General features: G+C 53.9%; 6 protein-coding genes across 8 annotated transcripts; 5 read left to right on the plus strand and 1 right to left on the minus strand.

The window, feature by feature from the left end:
- Positions 1-316: 316 nt before the first annotated feature.
- PV07_00902 (uncharacterized protein) lies at positions 317-1,186 on the plus strand. The gene has a single exon (XM_016387391.1). The coding sequence runs from the start codon at positions 385-387 to the stop codon at positions 1,087-1,089; it is 705 nt and encodes a 234-aa protein (XP_016254319.1). The 5' UTR covers positions 317-384; the 3' UTR covers positions 1,090-1,186.
- A 590-nt stretch (positions 1,187-1,776) lies between these two features.
- PV07_00903 (uncharacterized protein) lies at positions 1,777-5,132 on the plus strand. Its single transcript, XM_016387392.1, has 2 exons — positions 1,777-4,530; positions 4,581-5,132. Exon 1 carries the CDS (start codon positions 1,886-1,888, stop codon positions 4,223-4,225), a length of 2,340 nt encoding a protein of 779 aa, XP_016254320.1. The 5' UTR covers positions 1,777-1,885; the 3' UTR covers positions 4,226-4,530; positions 4,581-5,132.
- Positions 5,133-5,742: 610 nt separating this feature from the next.
- Positions 5,743-8,498, plus strand: PV07_00904. 2 transcript variants are annotated; one of them, XM_016387394.1, is made up of 4 exons: positions 5,743-6,067; positions 6,130-6,706; positions 6,784-7,294; positions 7,371-8,498. In XM_016387394.1, the coding sequence occupies exons 2-4, from the start codon at positions 6,328-6,330 to the stop codon at positions 8,197-8,199; spliced, it is 1,719 nt and encodes a 572-aa protein (XP_016254322.1). In that variant the 5' UTR covers positions 5,743-6,067; positions 6,130-6,327; the 3' UTR covers positions 8,200-8,498. The 2 variants fall into 2 exon arrangements, with proteins under 2 accessions (XP_016254322.1, XP_016254321.1); XM_016387393.1 differs by having other exon boundaries at positions 5,743-6,706.
- Positions 8,499-8,662: 164 nt separating this feature from the next.
- Positions 8,663-10,263, plus strand: PV07_00905 (uncharacterized protein; the record flags this gene model as incomplete). The annotated part of the gene is made up of 4 exons (XM_016387395.1): positions 8,663-8,817; positions 8,913-9,394; positions 9,479-9,702; positions 9,781-10,263. The coding sequence occupies 4 exons, from the start codon at positions 8,663-8,665 to the stop codon at positions 9,862-9,864; spliced, it is 945 nt and encodes a 314-aa protein (XP_016254323.1). The 3' UTR covers positions 9,865-10,263.
- Positions 9,995-10,865, minus strand: PV07_00906 (uncharacterized protein). Its single transcript, XM_016387396.1, has one exon. It carries the CDS (start codon positions 10,411-10,413, stop codon positions 10,108-10,110), a length of 306 nt encoding a protein of 101 aa, XP_016254324.1. The 5' UTR covers positions 10,414-10,865; the 3' UTR covers positions 9,995-10,107.
- Positions 10,731-12,884, plus strand: PV07_00907 (the record flags this gene model as incomplete). Of its 2 annotated transcripts, XM_016387398.1 has the most annotated exons (5): positions 10,731-10,876; positions 10,954-11,456; positions 11,512-12,134; positions 12,208-12,309; positions 12,474-12,884. In XM_016387398.1, exons 1-5 carry the CDS (start codon positions 10,739-10,741, stop codon positions 12,713-12,715), a joined length of 1,608 nt encoding a protein of 535 aa, XP_016254326.1. In that variant the 5' UTR covers positions 10,731-10,738. The 2 variants fall into 2 exon arrangements, with proteins under 2 accessions (XP_016254326.1, XP_016254325.1); XM_016387397.1 differs by having other exon boundaries at positions 10,731-11,456; positions 12,474-12,715.
- Between the last annotated feature and the right edge of the window lie 56 nt (positions 12,885-12,940).

Raw genomic sequence — 12,940 nt, forward strand, 5'->3', positions numbered from 1 at the left:
GCCAAGGAAATATTTTCAGCCTCGCCCACAAGGCTGTGTGTTCCACGGTCAAGGGCCACTCTTATCACCGCTACTCTAGCCTGCTCTCCTCGGAAATCCACCTTGTACCATGGGTCTCTCCTTTACCTCGACGGACGCAATCCTGTGGAGATCTCTATTGGCTTGAGACTGAAGGTGTCCTATATCGACACCCAATAACGACAAGGCTGTGCGCACCAACGGAGAGCAAGGACCGAGGTCCCTTGGCAAGCCCGGCACCCCGCAGAAATCATTCTCCGCATAGAAGGGCGCGAGGGATGACCATCTCTTCCCCCCCTGTCAATTTGCAAATTTGTCGAATCAATAGAAAATTCACTTCAGCTCTCCGGTAGAAATATTGCGACAATGGCGACCGAAACCTCACAGACGACAGAGCAAGAGCGAGCCGCTTACCTCATGGACGCACAGACAAAAGCACTCAAACTATTTGAGGAAATCGAACAATCCATAGTCCGGCCTGGTGTCAGTGAGAAACAGCTCAGCGATGAGATCCATGAACTGGGTGCTAAGCGCTACGACGTCAAAACCCATTGGCACAAGCGGGTGATCAGAAGCGGACCGAATACCTTGTTTCCCTATGCTGAAAACCCTCCGGATCGCGTCCTCCAACCCGACGATATCGTCTTCGTGGATCTGGGTCCGGTGTTCGAAGCATGGGAAGCCGATTTTGGTCGTACCTTTGTGCTTGGGAATGACCCGATCAAAGCGAAGCTGCGCGACACTCTAGAACCTTTGTGGGAGCAGGTGAAGTCGCGATTCCAGGCCAATCCGGATATAACAGGCGAGGAACTATATCAAATTGTCTGTGATCTAGCAAAGGAGTCCGGGTGGGAATTCGGCAACTCCCATGCAGGCCACCTGGTTGGCCAATTCCCGCATGAGCGAATCGCCGGGGATAAGGTCGAATACTATATTACCAAGGGCAGTCAGAAGCCGATGAGGCGCACAGGTAAAGATGGGCAGCAACTGCATTGGATCTTAGAAGTCCATCTTGTAGATACTGCCCGCCAGATTGGCGGGTTTTATGAGCAACTCTTAACAGTTGATTGAGATTCGCAGAAACCTGCAGACAAGGAACGGGACAGGGAGGAATGGGATCTTTACTTAGGAAAGCAGATTTTCCTGTCGACAACTGAGAGAAGTTAAGACCAATTTCCGAGATTCTCTTCGCTTGGCAAGCACCGATGCTTCGACGGCGCCTGCTCTTGAATAATCGCGGTCGTGATCGTGTGGGTTCTGCGTAAGCTGGTCGAAGCTGTCGTCAAGAGTTGGAGGCATCATACGTGCCTGTAGGAATTGAAGAGTTTAAGGCGTCCTGAGCCATGTCCAGCTTCCTCCAATCACTTTTCGCAGACGTCTCTCATTCTCCCTCTCCTCCCTGCGTTTTCATCGCATGATAGTCGGCCGCAAGAGTTTGCAAGACTGTCGCGCCACGATGAGGCTTCACTTTGGAGGCAACAACGACGTTCCTGGACCAGTTCGCAAAAGGATTTTCCACAGTGCTATTCTGGCTGTTGCAATAGTGCCATCAACTGCCATTGTTCTCCCATTCTACCAATATTGGGAAGTTAGGCACGAGGAGGTAAACAAGGAGGGAGCACAAGGCTGTACCTTGTAAGGCTGAAACCAGAAAGCGGTGTTGTGCTTATGTAAGAAAGCCGGGTGGAAACACCCGACTCTGGGGTCTTTGGGGCTCCGGTTCCTCCTCGGCAGGACATGAACGAGTCAGTCCAACGTAGCTTGTTGACTGCTCAGGTTTGAGAGCTGCAGGCAGACTTCAACACCAACCTGCATGTTTACTGATGCGTGCTACATGTGATAGTCTTTTATATTGCCTGCCTCATCAATGACTGAGCTCGTCCGACCCGAGGGCGAGCCCGTCTCGCGAGATGACTCCACCGACCGCAGTATCCTCACGCGCATGCAGCGTTTCCGTACCAATCCATTCACCTTCGCGCACGAAATATCGCTCTTCGTCCGGGGCGTCGGATGGCGAGCCTATGACAATCCACTCGGACAGCCAGTTTTCTACCCGGGCTACACGGATAATGTCAAAAATGCGGTGATGGCGTCGCCTCTTTTGCGGCAAAAGATTGTCGATTTGACTGAGGAACGCTTGAAAGTTGAAGAGAAGGAATATCTTCTGGACCCCGCGAGCCCGACATATCTACCCGAGAGGGAGAAGCGAAGGCATGAAATCACATCGCAACTGATTGAGATTACGGCCGACATGTTGGATAAAATGGTCTGCAAGATGGAAAGCAAGATGTACATTAGGGCAGCTTTCTATGGAGTCACGCAGTTGCTCACTAGAGCCTACAGCGCCATCCACGTCTCTGAAGCTGAGGTCAAAAGACTCCGAGAAGTTGCAACGTTGGCGGCCAAAAAGAAACAATCGATCATATTTCTACCCCGACATACGAGCCATATTGACTATGTCACCCTGCACCTTGTGTGCTACCGCCTCGGCCTAACCCTCCCTGTTGTCGTTGCCGGCGACAACTTGAATTTCCCACTCGTTGGCAACTTCTTACAAAATACTGGCGCCATGTGGATCAGGCGAAGCTTCGGCAATGATCAGCTTTACACGACGCTTGTACAGGCATATTTGGACACTCTGCTTCAACAGGGGCTCAACCTAGAATGTTTCATTGAAGGCGGGAGAAGTCGAACGGGCAAGTTATTAGGACCTCGCTTCGGCTTCCTCAGGTTCCTTCTCGACTCTGTACTCTCGGGCCGAACCGATGACGCCTATGTTTGCCCGGTGTCGTTGCAATATGACAAAGTGATCGAGGTCGATTCATACGTCAACGAACTCTTGGGAAATCCTAAACAGAAAGAAAATCTTGCCGACTTCCTCTCGGCATCCTCTGTTCTGTCACTAAACCTTGGTCGAATCGATTGCAGATTCCATGAACCTTGGAGCTTGAAAGAGTTTATCAAGGAACAGCAAGCACGCCAGTCTCCGACCACTCTAGCGGAAGCAACTTCCTCGAGTTCCAATAGTAGAATTCGGCTGCTGCGAACCCTCGGGTATAGAGTCCTCTCTGATATCAATGCGGCTTCGGTCATCATGCCCACGGCACTGGTTGGGACCGTGCTCTTGACAATACGTGGCCGTGGGGTGGGTAAATCCGAGTTGATTCGTCGGGTTGACTGGCTCTGCCGACGTATCAGGGCGAATGGGGGGAAAGTTGCGGATTTCAGAGGCATGCCCACCTCGTATGTTGTTGAACGAGCCCTGGACGTCCTTGGGCCGAAACTCGTCGGTACAGTCGACGGCCTTGCAGAGGAGACCTATTATGCTGTTGACCGTTTTCAGCTATCGTTCTACAGGAACATGACGATTCACCTTTTCATCTCAGAGGCATTGATTGCGGCGGCCTTGTATACCAAGGTGAAACAAGGTGGAGGAAGCGCCAACCAACGTATGCCCGAGATTGAGTTGGTTGATAAAGTTACTTTCTTATCGCAACTGTTCAGGGGTGAGTTCATTTTCCCGGCAGGTCAAGGCTTGCGACACAACCTGGAACAGGCGATGCAAGGCTTGGTGCGAGATGATGTCCTTAAAGTTACAGAAGACTCTGAAAGAATGGTCGGCCTATCTGATGCTGAACGGAAGTCAGGCAGGGAGAATTACGACTTGTACTGTTTCCTGATTTGGCCGTTTGTGGACGCTGCCTGGCTCGGAGCAGTCTCTTTACTGGCATTGGTACCTCCGGCCTCCTCCTCTGTGGATTGGGTCGATATGCAAAAGGCTCAAAACATGGCTCAGCTTGCTGGCCGTACTCTGTACCACCAGGGGGACTTGTCTTACTTTGAAGCAGTCAACAAAGAAGCGCTCAAAAACGCCTACAATCGATTCCAAGAAGAAGGAATAATAGATGTTGCAAAGGGTACGGACTCGAAAGCAAAAGTCACGGTGCGGCTTGCTCCTCAGTGGACGCCCGAACGAGACCCGAGTACTGGGGAATTGAGTCCATCTGGCCGCCTATGGGATTTCATCGAAAAGATTGCGCAATACCGCCGAGAAGGGAAAAACAGGCGCGACGGCGCAGCCGTCTCCACGCGTGTGCTTTCACTGGCGGCGAGGCTGAACCAACAAATGTTTGCAGACGAGGCGGTGCCCATACCGACCGCCGATCAGACAACTGTGATGGAACGCAGGAGGCCCTCCAAGCTATGAATGTTATTCACGGAGTTGGTGCTTCGCGAGGTCCCCCATCGCACATTTTCACGGCACTTAATGCGAGGGATGCAAAGCAATTTTGCGAATGTGCGAACCCATATGCCAAAACCTTTATCGGCCAATATCCATGCCTCTGCAATGCGAGGAGTGTTTACTTTTCCAATAAGCCAGGAGCATCATTGCCCGCCGCCCTTTGACGGCTAAAGCCGTTCCATCTCAAGATCGAGATGAAAGTCCCTGCTATCTGTGTGAGTAAAAGGACTCAGTCTGTAAAATCAGAGAGCTGGTACGCCGGGATAATGGTGTGTCTCGACTCCAACTGGACATCTACATAGCTAACCTGTGCTTACAGAATTGATCAATGTTTCACCAAGGATTCGTCCACAGCAGCTACTCCCAAGGACCATCGTGCTGTGCGGTGTTACCAACGAATGTGGCCACGTTTTGAAACTTGGGCATTGAGACAACAGGTCTGTCTCCACGCTGTACAACGGACCTGGCCCGGCCTAGAACCGGGCCATCAGGCCAGACTTTACAGAGCCGTTTCGGACTATGACAACGCACCCCGTAACAGTATCCAAGGCTACGGTGGGATGTTGTACAATCCGGGTTCGCTTTAGATTTGCATGGAAAACAAATCCGCTGTGTAAGCACCGTCATTTGTGTGATTTTATTGTCTGGTTGTGCCTGGATTTCTTCCGAGGCGAGGCTGTCTGGAAAGGGGTGATTCAATAAGGGAACTCGTGTAGACGTCATGTTCTGAGACAAAGGGACGCCTCGAGCCAGTGTATTCAAAGATGTCCAACTTCTGGCAAAAATGCACAGCGAGAGATTCACTATTGCTGTAGAGTCGGCGTCTACAATCCGTTATGGTGCTAATGATACCTACCTCCAGACGACGCCCTACGTATCTGGTCTCTCCCAAGTTTGCTGCCAGTCTCCATGTCATCAAACAGTGGCAGCAGACTGATCCCGAGGAAATTGTGCGTGTCCAGAAGCTGGATACTGTTCAGCTTCACCAACCATCCAGTGTACCCGAGGAGTATTGGACACTCCCATCCTGTCCCTGAGGATCTGCTTGATTAATAGATCGGAGGTCCTGAGGCCACAAGAGATGCTTGTGTATGGCGCAATACTAGGCTGCCTAAGGCCATATGTTTCGTGGTCCAACTCTTCGTTAAGCGTATCTGGCTCCATTTGGCCACTTGCATCGACGTCCTTTGCGCATGGTCTGTGGGATGGAGTTGCAACGAGAGAAACCCTAGTGATTTCGATGAGCTGTTGTCTCTCCCAAGACATAGAACTCAAGGCCACAATGATCTAATGATCCAATCACAAGGTTTGCTACCGGCAAACGAGGTTGGGATCTGAGATACACGAAGCTCCGAGGAGCATTCACCATATGCCACAAATGGTCGTCGGCGGGGTCTCATGCTGGTGTCCCGCGTCTGTACGAGCCTTGGCCTCCGAAGCGAATCCAGACATCGAGCACCGGCGCAAGTCTCAAGTCCCAGCTAGAGGGGAACCATTAATCAGCAACTGCCTTCACGCTCACCCGGACAGAGCACGCTTCGAAAAGCGACCCAAGTCGTACGCATAAGGGCCAAGCCTAATTCTGGGGTTAGGTCGCGAAATACGAGGGCTTGAGGAACCCCCCTCTCCCTCCAAAGCCTCAACGATCAGCGGAGAAATCGACATTCGCCAAACCGATCCAGCTGTCTCAACAAGATTCGCACCCTTCAGGACTCATGCTTTGAGGGAGTTGCGCCGCCTAAGTTCCAGATTCGAATCCTTGTTCCTATACCGTTCTCTCAGGCCCGCTATTTTCATCCATCGAGAGTACCGATTAATTGCTCTAGCGAATGTGCGTGAAGCTGGCCTTTCGACTGACTGCACGGCAGGACAACCGTGATGGATAATGAACATCAAAAGTCCATCGGCCTCCTCGAACTGGGAGATGGGTTTACTCCATCACATCCTCCATCCGTGTACAGCTGGAACATTATCAACGACATTGCCCACTATCAAACAACTTCCTCGCGCTCTGCATCGTCTCTGTCCCTTTGCCGGGGTTGAAGAGTGAAGAAACGATTCGAGAGATGGCGGCAAAGCCTTTTATCACGGCGGAGAGCTTCATCACCATCACTCAGCCGGCGGACATGGTTAGCGACGAAACGCGCTTTGCCGTCGCCTCTCACACGGCCAAGGCGAGACGGCGGAGGAGACGCAAGATGGCCGACTTTGAGCCTGGGACCACCATCCACAAGTTTCTGGCTTGGAAAGCACACAACGAGCCCGCCTCGCGGCGCAAGCTATTAGACGAACCCGAGAGTCGCGACCAAACTTCCGGCGCCGTCGTACCATACAAGAGCCCGCAGGATCAACCGCTCGGTATTCTCAGCCAAGCCAGGAGAGATCCGTTTGCGCGGTATGCGGTCTCGGATATCCCTGGTCTGGTGGACGAGATGGTCGACCACGGTACGTGTTTTTCGATCTCAGCTCCACCACTTTCCCCCAAATCATGCTGTGAGAAAGGCTGACACATTGCTCTCAAGCCGTCCGGCTCTTCTGGCCGGGCTTGACTCCAGACAAAGCGCCCAATATGGTCAATCCGGTCAACGGCGCCTATCTGGAGGCCATCCGGAGTTCCCCTCTGGCATTCTACGCATACATGGTCGGAACCGCCGAAAATTACGAGCTCCTGAGCGGGAGCAACTTCAAGACCAAGGCGTTCACAAAGTTGTGCCTGGCGTATCGCGTGGAGATGATCAAGCTCGTCAACCAAGAACTCCAAGAGTTGACCGGCCCGCCGTCCGACGAGTTGCTGGGCGCCATCGTCGTCCTCGCGGGCAATTCGGCCGGGTTCATCAACCGCGCCAAAGGATCGTTTCTCAAGGTGGCGAAGCCGTCGCGGTTCAACTCGCCTCTCCGGACCGCGCAGTTCCTCCACGTGTACAGCACCAATCCGTTCCCCAGCGCCCACTCTGAAGCGCTGGTCCGGCTGGTGATCATGAAGGGCGGATGCTCCCAGATCAAGTCGCCTGGGGTTGCCAGCGTGGTTGCTTTGTCAGTTCCAAGCCTTGCTTTTGAAAAAGCCACACCTCGTCGGGTGTTGGGGAGAGAGTTGCTAATTCTTCCACAGATGTGATTTGGTCAACGCTTCACAGACCAACTCCCCACTCTATATCATTCCAATGAATCCACCCACCCTGGAGGCCTTGCAAGACTTGTCTCGCTTGATGATAACGGCGGGCTTCAAGTGGGATCTTCAAAGCACCGTCTGGAGTCACCTCCCACTCGGCCCACCGGGGAGACACGAGCTTCTTCAAGCAGTCCAGGCAATGCTGGTCATCAACACCGCGGTCGACTGCTACCTGAGCAAGAACGGGCCGGCAATGGTCTTCGCCGACATCGTCAACGCCCGCAACGACGCCCAATACCTCCTGCTGAGCCTCCTGCCAACCACCGACGCCGACGACGAGATGCACTCGACCTCGGAGACGTTCTCGGCGCACCTTTCCGAGATCACGCGCCTCGCGCTCCGCATATACAGCAACCTGGTGCTCTTCCCGATGAACCCCAGCGGCGGCACGGGCCGCATCCTCGCCGGGGCCCTGCGCGAGGCGATCGTCGAGAGCGAGGGCGTGAGCCCGTGGCAGCTCTTCCCCGACACGTGCAAGCGCATGATGCTCTGGGCGCTGATGCTGGGTGGCATCCAGGTCGACGACGGCGTCATCGATGCCGAGGCGGAGAGGGCGTGGTTCGTCGAGCGCCTCGGGGACGTCATGTCGTTCATCGACGTCCTGGCCTGGCGGCAGGTGGAAGAGTGTCTGACCTCGTTCCTGTGGTTGGACATCGTTCTCAACCCTGCCGCGGTGGAGCTGTGGGCCGACGCGAGGAGGACGCGGGACCAGGACTGGGAAGCCTTGGAGATGGAAGGCCTGGCGTTGCGGCCGCGGGAGGGTCTGTGATCCCTCTTGCCCACAATGGTGGTGATTATGAAGGATTAAGCCATAATATAATAGTCCGGAGTCCTTGGCCCGATCGACACCTCACGGCTCCCGTCGTCGGATTGACGTCGGGATACCGCGCCGCATTTATATCAGTTGGAGTGTCTTCCTGGGTGCTCAAGGCGGTGTACATATCTAGGAAACGTTCTAGAGTGCCGGGTCCTTTCTAACGGGGTCGGCTAGATACAGAATGCGGCGTGTTGTTCTGCCAGGTCCGTACTCAACCATCGCCCGGGGAGGATGAGTAAGCCACCCACCTACCTCCACCTACTTCGAGTCTTCGACCAGTTCTTGCTCTTTTCAACTCCGCAATCATCGTGATTCCTGGTTTACACACATTTGCGCGGCATAGCCTGCTCGCACTGTTGGCTGATCATATATCGGGTGTCTCTGGACCGTCACCCGCTCTCCGCCTCGCACCATCATGGCCAGTCTAACCGACGCCTCGACAACATACACGCCTCCGGCAGCACTCACCATCGTCTCCTGGGGTTCGATTGCTATCGCAGGTCTCGCCTCGTTGTGGATCACATGTGATATTGTCTTCCATAGGCGGTGGAGGCAGATGATGGCTATTATGTGAGTTTTATGTTCCTTTTGAGCGGCTTTTTGGTTTACGGGCCTGTGTCTGTTGTCCCGCTCGAGGAATGTGCTCTCATCGCGGCTCCCTCAAGGATTCCCGTCTATGTCATCAACGCGCTCTATCTGTGGCCAATTACCGCTTGGATATACGTTCAGTACGGGAGGCGGGGAATGTCGGGACCGTCAAACCACGAGGCCGAGACGATAGAAGAGGATCCTCTCTTACACGCGCTGTCTCAACCGGGTCATAGTGAAGAGAACGCCGACGCGGAACAGCGCCCACATGGGCATTTGACGGCGAATGACCATGATGACGGTGATGATGCTGACAGTGGTATTGTGGCGTCTGCCCATCTTGACGGTCGAGCAGAGCATTGCGGAGACGCGCATCACCATCACAAGCACCAGCCTCATTCACACACGCAGGCAAACCTCCCGATGTTCGCGACTGTCGCCATCGCCACTTGCCATTGCGGCGCGGGCTGTGTCCTCGGCGACCTGGTGGGAGAATGGCTGATATACACGTTTGAAGTGGTGGTCGGCGGAAAGATGCTCTATGCTGCCTTTATCATAGGTGAGCTACACGGTCCCTTTTCTGGAAACTCGATAGGTCTCGGCCTCGAGAGCACGAGCTGATCAGTTTTCCGTCCCCCCACAGACTTTGTCCTCGCCCTCGCCTTTGGGATTGTCTTCCAATACTTCTCCATCGCCCCCATGGCCGGCGAATATGGGTGGCGCACTGTCGTCCGCGCCGCGAAGGCAGATTTCTTGTCCCTAACCTTTTTCGAGATCGGCCTCTTTGGCTGGATGGCCATCTTCGACCTCTTGATCTTCGACCAGAGGCTGGAGATGAATACTGCGGCTTACTGGTTCATGATGCAAGTAAGCCATCACCCCCGAGCCCTGTGTCTTGACTATTGTGAAAAAGGCGGTCCTAATGTCGCTGTTACATATCTCTAGGTGGGAATGTTTTTCGGGTACTGGACTGGGTTTCCTATCAACTGGTGGTTGATCAAAGAAGGAATCAAAGATCCCTGTGCTTGAGTTGAGGTCCTGGCTACCCTTCCAGATATCCGAGGGACATTGACCGAGAGCATTGCGTGGGGCTTGTCGTTGCAACGAAATCGAGTCACGCGCAGCAGGGGAAGGATATTTCTATCCATGAACGCAAGGCCCGAGGGATTTGCATCGCTTGAACTGCCAAGCAGATCCGGCTTCGCCAAAGGTCCCCTTGAAACTGGCTGATCCCCATGTTCCCCTCACGCTCGTGGCACGCAGCGCGTTCTCTTACGACGGGTCCTGCTCTTGCTCGGTTATTGTTATATCACCGCCTGACCATCTCGAGAAACCCGAGGTCAGACTATTCTGCGGGGCCATACTCTGGCAAGAGACAGCGGTCGACATATAAAGAGTGGTGAAGGGCAGCATCCGGTTGGCACGGCACTCTCCTACCCCGACAAGCTTCTGGCAAGTCGTCTTGGAACTCTTGGCAGATTGTTCGGCACATCCATTGCTCTGAGGAGATTCCGCCCTTGATTTCTTGGAAGTCGCGCCGGAGTTGAGGACAGGCAACCAGAGCGCGGGATGGTCCATCAAGCTCCCCCAAGGCCAAGAATGTGTGCCACCTTATAGCTTCTTGTCCATGCAGGGGCTTTTTGTCTCTGTCGTCCAACTGCGTTCTTCCTCCCCAGCATCAACCCCAGATATGTATATTGACCCACGAAATGCCCCATTTTGCGGGGAAGATATGCGGCGTCCACATTGCAGACAGTATGAGGGCGGTCCTGTTATATTTCCTTCAAATCCTTCTCGCCCACTTTTGGCGGCGCAGGGAGTCAGAAAGGCCAGTTCTTTACAACGAAGACTTTAACCATTGCACGTCTGGCGTCTCGTCAGATCCAATACCTAAGCAACAGCCATGGGTATCAGCAAGGAGAGGGTGACGCCCATCAAGGCGAACCTCAAATGCCTTTTGATCTGCTTGGCAGTCTCCATGGCCAATTGTCAGTATGGCTTCGACACGGCCACCGTCGGAGGGTTCCAAGCCATGATCGGCGTAAGTTCCTGTGTCTCTCAAGGACTGTTTCCGGTCAACTCGATCGATCTCAGTCGAGGCTGACATGCCGTTACCAGTTTCTCGAGATATTTGGATACCGGGATCCAAAATCCAAGACTGGCTGGGGCATAGAAACACAGACCCAGCAACTGATGACCAGTCTGATCAACGTGGGCACCATTGCGGGCGTTTTCGTCACTGCGCCATTCGCACGGTACTTTGGCCGCCGGGAAGGCATCTGGGTTGCTTCGATGATCAACTTTGTGGCTGCGGGTGTCCAGGTCGGGACGACTTCCATAGGTGGCCTCTATGCTGGCCGAGCTCTCATCGGTCTCGCTAATGGGTATTTCATCACCTTCGCCAATGTTTACGTTGCAGAGGTCGCCCCTGCCCATCTGCGTGGCCTGCTCGTCTCTTTCTTTGGAGTTTGGGTCAACATCGGAAGTGTGCTAGGAGCTGTCGCGGACAATTACTCCAAACAGCATCTGGACAGATTGTGCTACCAGATCCCGCTGGCGAGCATGTTTGCAGTGCCTTTTCTTTTGAGCATATTCATGTTCTTCATTCCGGAGTCCCCGAGGTAACATATCTTCTCTCGCCTGTGACAGAGGATGTAACTAACGCCCCCTCTCTAGATGGTTACTCGTTCACAACAAGCCCGAGAAGGCGAAAAGGGCTCTCGAGAGGCTTCGGGGCAGTTCCCTGGCGCCAGAGTTTCTTCGTGAGGAATATGTCGAAATGGCCCGCGGCATTGAGGAGGAGAAGGAACTGGCGTCTTCGGCGTCTTACTTTGACATCTTCAAGGGCACCGACTTGAGGAGAACCATCATCTGCTGGGGCACCATCATGTCGCACTCGGGCGCCGGGCTCTGGCTCATCATCGGGTACGGCACGTTTTTCTTCCAAATCGCCGGGGTAGAGAAGCCGTTCGAGGCCTCGATCATCTCGACGTGCGGAAGCTTCGCGGGCGTGCTCGTGGGCCTCTACTTCACCACGAAGCTCATCGGGCGCCGCACTTCGATGCTCTTCGGCTCGGCCATGGCTTCTCTCTGCATGCTGGCCATCGGCGTCGCGTATGTCACAGGAGGCACATCGAAGCCTGCGGGATCGGCGATCGTCGCCTTCATGGTCCTGTATGGCTTCTTCTACAATGGCTTCTCCGGGACGCTCAGCTGGCCCATCGCGACGGAGGTCTGCAGTTCACGTCTTCGGGTTCTCACCATCGGTCTTTGCACGGGCGTTAATTACTTTTTCAACTGTGAGTGTCTTTTCGTCCATTTGTCGCTTTGTGTGGAGACCCAGATTGCTAACCACTACGGGCTTTCGGACAGGGCTCACGTCTTATACCGCGCCATACTTCATCAACCCGAACCAGTTGAACTGGGGCGGCAAATATGCTTTTGTATGGGCAGGATCGAATTTCTGTGTCTTCCGTAAGTTTAGCCCAGCACGGTCCCCTCCACATGTATCGTCAATCGAGGAGAAAAGGCAGCAACTTTGGCGAAGACCCTACCTTGAAATTTGACCCGTGCCCCGACAGCAAAGAAAGAAAGGCGTTGCACCTCTTACCCACCATCTGACTTTTTTCATCATCTAGTCTTTTTCTTCTTCCTGCTCCCCGAAATGAAAGACCGGTCCCTCGAAGAATTGGACGAGCTCTTCCAGAACCGCGTCTCCGTCCGCGACTTCAAGAAGTACCAGTGCGTCAGCTCTGAGAGAGCACGGGAGGTGGCGCTGAAGGAGGTCAGTAGTGGTGGTGATGGGGAAGGGACGATGAAGACTGATGTCGCCATTGAGACAGTCGAGGATACTACTGCCGCGGTGGCGTCGAAAGTCTGAAGTCTGTATCTGGGTGAATATAGCGGGATGAGATATGGGGTCGCTAGGTGGCGTAGGGGGGTGAGATGATGTCAATGCGGTAGAGGATCAATCCCGGGCATTGACGTGCTCGATTGTGAAGGGACTGTAGGAAGAAAGCACCACCATGAACAGGCCTTGCTAACAAGAGAAACATCACTGTCCACAGTCCCTGTGCCTGGCAAGTTTGGGGGCCGAGCTGCTGAC

This window comes from Cladophialophora immunda, assembly GCF_000835495.1.
Source record: "Cladophialophora immunda strain CBS 83496 unplaced genomic scaffold supercont1.1, whole genome shotgun sequence".
In the NCBI taxonomy this organism is placed as follows: domain Eukaryota; kingdom Fungi; phylum Ascomycota; class Eurotiomycetes; order Chaetothyriales; family Herpotrichiellaceae; genus Cladophialophora; species Cladophialophora immunda.

Coding starts and splice junctions, on each gene's coding strand:
- PV07_00903 (XM_016387392.1), top strand. CDS start 1,886: ATGACTGAGCTCGTCCGACCCGAGGGCGAGCCCGTCTCGCGAGATGAC.
- PV07_00902 (XM_016387391.1), top strand. CDS start 385: ATGGCGACCGAAACCTCACAGACGACAGAGCAAGAGCGAGCCGCTTAC.
- PV07_00906 (XM_016387396.1), bottom strand. CDS start 10,413: ATGGACCATCCCGCGCTCTGGTTGCCTGTCCTCAACTCCGGCGCGACT.
- PV07_00904 (XM_016387393.1), top strand. CDS start 6,328: ATGGCGGCAAAGCCTTTTATCACGGCGGAGAGCTTCATCACCATCACT. Junction 6,707..6,783: donor GGACGAGATGGTCGACCACG/GTACGTGTTTTT, acceptor ATTGCTCTCAAG/CCGTCCGGCTCTTCTGGCCG. Junction 7,295..7,370: donor GTTGCCAGCGTGGTTGCTTT/GTCAGTTCCAAG, acceptor ATTCTTCCACAG/ATGTGATTTGGTCAACGCTT.